At 36.4% G+C, this 6548-nt stretch overlaps 1 protein-coding gene across 10 annotated transcripts in view; it reads left to right on the forward strand.

Annotated features, from left to right (window-relative positions):
- LOC106867691 (tumor protein p53-inducible protein 11) overlaps positions 1-6548 on the forward strand; it is a 553124-nt gene that overhangs the window by 469692 nt on the left and 76884 nt on the right. For all 10 annotated transcript variants that reach the window (XM_014912640.2, XM_052969715.1, XM_014912637.2 and 7 more), the window contains exon 5: positions 834-935. In XM_014912640.2, coding sequence (XP_014768126.1) covers positions 834-935 — 102 coding nt within the window. The remainder of the gene's footprint in view (positions 1-833; positions 936-6548) is intronic.

Genomic DNA, 6548 nt, shown 5'->3' on the forward strand with positions numbered 1-6548 from the left:
GGGTGCATGTGGCGAGGATGTGCCATGTGAATGGGCCTACTCTGAACTGAATCATTTGTAAACCAGAGGAGAGAGGCGCCTGCTGAAGTGCATCTGGTGATTGGGATAACCAAAATGTATGGGGTTCCTTGGTTGTCCCTGTGAGGAACTCCCACCTTTTGGGGTATTTTATTCTTTAATTGTATAGTTAGTTGTCATTGTTATTTTATTGTTTACTCAATTTTTGTGTTAAACCCCACATGTCCCCAGTTTTGTTTTCTCCCTATTTGTTTTGTATTCAGCCCCTGTGACTAATAAAGAAACAATTATTATCAATATTAAAAGCAGCAAGCTGGCAGAATTGTTAGCATACTGAGCAAAATGCTTAGTGGTATTTCGTCTGCCACTATGTTTTGAGTTCAAATTCCACTGAGGTCATCTTTGCCTTTCAACCTTTCAGAGTCGATGAAATAAGTACCAGTTACGCACTGAGGCTGATGTAATCAACTTCCCCCAAAATTTTCAAGGCCCTGTGCCTGGAGTAGAAATAATTGTTATCAATATTCCACTGAGGTCAACTTCACCTTTCATTTTTTCAAGATCAATAAAATAAGGACCAGTTGAGCAGTGTTAGGCGTTATTATAATCAACTGGACCCCAATCCCTCAAAATTTCAGATCTTGAGCCTATAGAAAAATGCAACATTATTAAGGCACTTCTGTTCTGGAGTAAATTGATATTGTATAAAGTTTGGTAATAAAGTCTTTTCATTGTGATTACTTTAATGATTTTTCGTTGTTAATTTTTTTTGAAACTTTCTGCTGTATATCCCTTTTTATTTATCTATTTTATAGGTTTATCCTGGCTTTTCTGGAGTACGCTTCATGCTATTGATCGAGATGTGATCAAGACAGCCCTTATCACCAGCATCCTCTATTTCTTTGCTCATGTCCTTGGTAAGACAGTAGATAGATCTAAGACCACTCATTTCTGTCGATCTTAGATTTTAGTTATTATTCTAATCATATATTTGTTAAAGCTTTTTTTTTTTTTTCTTTTGGAAATTCTTTCATTGAATTTATTAGGAATTAATATGTATATTTTTTTTTTAATTCTGTATTGTAAAAAATTTTTGCCGCACAGAGAAATTCTTCAAAAAAGAAATTATATATCTATCATATTTTCTGGTAAACAAGTCGACTTTTTCAGATCAAAATTTGCAGCCAAAGAAAGGTAGGTCGACTTGTATAGCAAGACAGTTTTGGAGGATCAAAAATTCCATGTGAAATACAGCAGGATTTGAAAAGAGAGTGAAGATGTTTAAATGTTTGCACCACATGTTTACACTATATACTATGATTTGTATGTCAGAAAATAGGGTTATTATTTAATTTTATATCCATATACCTGTAAGATCATCATCAAAAAATCTAATACTTCTGATTGTTGATGGTAGATCTTCAAGATAACCAATACAGAACATATTAAAATGGATCTCATTTACTCACTCCCTCTCTCATCTGATCCATAGAAGGCCTTGACTGGAGAAATATAAACTAATTCTGTTGTTCTCACACTGTTTACAATAGTTTTCCTCAAAAATGTATGGTATCACCCACTGGATTAGCAGGAAATATGAGAACTGAGGACAAAGAGTGCAATAGAGAGGAGTAATAGATGCATTTGTACAGTAATTTTTTAGCCTTTGTCTTTTCTTTAAATCTTTTATCTTGTTTCAGTCATTAGACTGCAGCTATGCTGGGCCACTGCTTTGAAGAATTTTAGTTGGACATGTCAACCACAGTACTTTTTTATTTTCTTTAAAGCCTGGTACTTACTCTATCAATCTATTTTGCTGAACTGCTAGGTTATGGAGATTGGGGATATAAGCACACCAACATCAGTTGTCAAGCAGTGATGGAGAACAAACACAAAGATGCACACGCATACAACAGGCTTCTTTCTGTTTCCATCTACCACTCAGAAGAAGGCTCTGGTCAGCCCCAGGTTATAGTAGAAGACACTTGCCCAAGCTGCAGTACAGTGGGACTGAACCCTAAACTGGTTGGGAAGCAGTCTTCTCATCACACAGTCTTGTCTGTGCCTAAATGTTAACTTTTAAAAGGTGTCTTAATTTAATAATAACTTTTTAACATTCAAATTACCTTGACAAATTTAAAGCTTATTTATTCATACTATTTTGAATAAATTATGTGTTATCTCATACATTTGGGATTTTGCTGATGTTATTGTCTGTATTTAGAATGACATTGTTGGGTAAGTGTGAGACTAGATCTGGGGCCAGTTCAAACATAAAACTGGAGGTATATTTGGGCCAGATGTGGCCAGTTTAAATGCTAAAGGATTAAGATAAATTACTTTTTACCCAGTATCACAACTGTGTCAGTAGTAATAAAAGCAACATCAACAATAACAACAGGCTTCAAAATGAGAATAAGTAAATGAGGCAACAACTGAGTTCATTTGGCATAATGCCGTGCTTGAAAAGACCCATCAAGCCAAATAAAACTGCGATCATTGCAGATACTGGTGTCATGCAAATGGCACATAAAAGCACCCATTACACTCTTGGAGTGGTTGACGTTAAGAAGGGCATCCAGCCATGGAAACCATGCCAAAAAAGACTGGAGTTTGGTGCAGCTTTCCAGTTTGCTAACATGGACAACGGTCATAGAATGATGATGATGCAGTTTTACCTTGTATTTCTGTATTCCAGAGTGAAAACCCCTTCTTCAGGACATATGGAAATGGCAGTGATTGGAAAAGGTCATTGCTCAGATGTGGTGGGGGTGCAAAAGAGGGAGGTGACATGCACAGACTGGTGTTGCTATAGTGAACAGTATGCTTTGTGTAGTTCTTTCTTGTTGTTCATGGCTGGTCTCAGTTTGTTTATAAGGAGGGCCTCCATAATTCTGGGATTGCCCCTATTGCATTGGGCTGCTTTGATGGAGACTTTCAGATTCTAGGTTTTGTACTTCCTAAGGTGTTTCTTTACTGAAGTGTGTGCCTATAAAGTATAATTTAAAAGACAGTCTCAAAATTTGTTGGTATTTCCATACATATAGATGCAGGAGCAGCTGTGTGGTAAGTAGCTTGCTTACCGACCACATGATTCCGGGTTCAGTCCCACTGTGTGGCACCTTGGGCAAGTGTCTTCTACTATAGCCTCAGGCCGACCAAAGGCTTGTGAGTGGATTTGGTAGACGGAAACTGAAAGAAGCCCGTCGTATATATATATATATATATATATATATGTATGTGTGTGTGTATATGTTTGTGTGTCTGTGTTTGTCCCTCCAACATCGCTTGACAACCAATGCTGGTGTGTTTACGTCCCCGTAACTTAGCGGTTCAGCAAAAGAGACCGATAGAATAAGTACTAGGCATCCAAAGAATAAGTACTGAGGTCGATTTGCTTGACTAAATGCAGTGCTTCAGCATGGCCACAGTCAAATGACTGAAACAAGTAAAAGAGTAAGGGTATATAATATAGGTGACCACTGCACCTGCAGGGTTAGATAATGTCCTGACTTGATGTATGCACATATATACGCTTATGTGCATGCTTAAACATTGCTTATCCTTGCTACCAGTGTCATCTGTTAATCTCATAATCTACCCATGTGTATAAACAGACATATGAAAATTTGTATATGAGCAGAAGAAACAATATATGGTTGTGTAGACATATAGAAAATGCAACTATTGTGAAGTGTAAAAATAAATTTCAACTGGTAACTATGAAGCACAAGGAGTACACACTCAAGTTTGACTTAACTCTCTAGTATTCAAACCAGCCATGTCCAATCCAAATATTCTATTTCATTTTTTTTTTTTTTGTCCAAAATTGCATCTCACACCTACCCTACATTATTATTCAAAAAGTAAACATAGGCACAGACTTGGTTATGTGGCAAGATGCTTTCTTCCCAACCACATGGTTCTGGGCTCAGTCCCACTGCATGGCACCTGAGGCAAGTGTCTCCTACTGTAGCCTCAGGCCAAAACAAAACCTTGTGAGTGGATTTGGTAGACAGAAACTGAATGTATGTTTGTGTGTCTTTGTATCTGTGTTTGTCAACCGATATTAGTGTGTTTGTGCCCCCATAACCTAGTGGTTTGACAAAAGAGACTGATAGAATAAGTACTAGGCTTACAAAGAATAAGCTCTGATGTCAATTTCTTTCATTAAAACCCTTTAAGGCAGTGCTCCAGCATGGCAATCAAATGACTGAAACATGTAAAAGAATCATATCATTGAAATCTCAAGGTTATGCGATAATTCATGATTAATTCCAAACAATGTAAATAAATAAGCATTACATTTGGCAGAGGGTTAAGGCAAATGCACAAAGGTTGGGGTTACTTACTAAGATTAAGCAGTGATGCATGAAATATTCACTTATAATAGGGTGGTGCTGTGCTAAGTAGTCATTCTTGTCAACCATTATCTGGAACGAAATTACCCTGGCCTAATGATATTACATGTAAAGGTAAAATGGTAAAGACCCCCTTTGTTCATGAATGATCTTTGGATTGCACCTAAAAATTTACCCTCCAAGGCACAAGTCCAGAAAGGTTGTTTATGGATGACCAGCAGTCACGCATCCATACCAGCCTCCCCTCTCCACGCCACCGATGTTATTCAGGGGAAAGGCAAAGGCCAATACAGCTTGGCACTAGTGACATTGCAACTCAGCTGATTGAACTGGCGCAACATGAAATAAAGTATCTTTCTCAAGAACACAACATACAGCCTGTTCCTGGAATCAAATTCACTACCTCATGATTGTGAGCCCAACGCTGTGATGAACTGGGAGAGAATTCACTGGAAAGGTAATGAATGACAACATCAGAACTCTGACGAGCAATAAGAGAACAATTGACTGTTTAACCAACAAGTTAAACAAATGAGCAATTAGGTAGTTGGATAGATATTTAACCAGTTGATTCATAATAAAGAAATGGGACTGTGTGTGTTTTTAATATTGTTGAATTGACTCTCTCTAGACACAACAAAAGAAAAGGGACAATAGTTAAAAAAGAAAATTAGAAATAGAATTAGGAGTAACTGCAATCAATTGACTGAAGCAAATAAAAAATAAAAGAAAGATAAGTGGTGCAGTAGGAGAGAATACACTGAAGTTTATCCCTTTCTCTCTCTCTCTCTCTTATTATTTATTTTTTTTTTTTTGCCCACAAGGGGCTAAACATAGAGGGGACAAACAAGGACAGACAAAGGGATTAAGTCAATTACATCGACCCCAGTGCGTAACTGGTACTTAATTTATCAACCTCGAAAGAATGAAAGGAAAAGTCAACCTCGGCGGAATTTGAACTCAGGACGTAACGGCAGACGAAATACCGCTAGGCATTTCGCCTGGCGTGCTAACGTTTCTGCCAGCTCGCCACTATCTATCTATCTGTCTGTCTGTTCATCCGTCCATCCTGATCTACAAGAGGTCTTCATCTCAGAAATGTAAATCAATTCTTTTCTTCTGCCATTTGTTCTTATTAAGCTATGTCTTCTCTTGGATACGAAGACCATCAAGAATAGAACATGTTGACCATAGACTCAGTATTATACTTGTAACAAGATGTAAACATTTTGATACCATTATCAATTCAACCATCTTCAAGTTTTTCTGAAGAATATTGATTAAACTAAATTCAGTTTTGTAATAAAAACTAGTCTTGCAAAAATTAGTTGTAAAAGAAAGAAAAAAACCATACCTTTACTGTTACATTGGTTTTTCCATGGTTCGAAAAATTATTAACTTAGCAAACTTTTTTATTTTCTCACATTATTTCCTCTGCAAACATCAGCATGCTCACATTATATTAAACACTAACTTGCAACAGAAAAATAAAGTTAGATCAGAGAAAAGTTTTACAGAAAAAAATAAATGGACAAAATTAGATTCAAGGCAGATGATGTGTGTGCATATGTACACATGCACATACAAACACACACACATACATGCATATATGCTATATTGATGAAATTGTTGAAAGAGAAGTGACAGATATTTATTTTTTTCATCAAGCTGTAATGAGTTTTTTTTTTGTTTTGTTTTTATTTATCTATTTATTTATTTTCTTTAGTTATGAATGTGAAAAAATATTTAGTTATGAAATAGAGATAAAAATATATTCAGCAGTGTAGATTTTGGTGGTATCTTTATGTAAGAATATTTCTTTACGACTGGGAGAAAAAAAGAGCTTGAATAGAAAAGAAGCAGGAAAAAAAAAAAAGCAGTTGTTTAGTATGTGCCGGAGAAAATATGAAGCATAAAAGCATTTGGCTATAAATATGATAAGGTTTATTTTAACATTTAGTGAGTCTGTACCTCATCTTCCTAAAATATTTTATCTAGGTGCAGGCATGGCTGTGCGGTAAGAAGTTTGGTTCCCAGCCTCATGGTCCTTGGTTCATTCTCACTGTGTGGCATCTTGGCCAAGTGTTTTCTATACGTACATAGGCCGACCAAAGCATTGTGAGTGGATTTGGTAGACAGAAGCTGAAAGAAGCCCATCATATATTTATA

Source organism: Octopus bimaculoides, chromosome 7 (assembly GCF_001194135.2).
Source record: "Octopus bimaculoides isolate UCB-OBI-ISO-001 chromosome 7, ASM119413v2, whole genome shotgun sequence".
NCBI classification, from domain to species: Eukaryota; Metazoa; Mollusca; class Cephalopoda; order Octopoda; family Octopodidae; genus Octopus; species Octopus bimaculoides.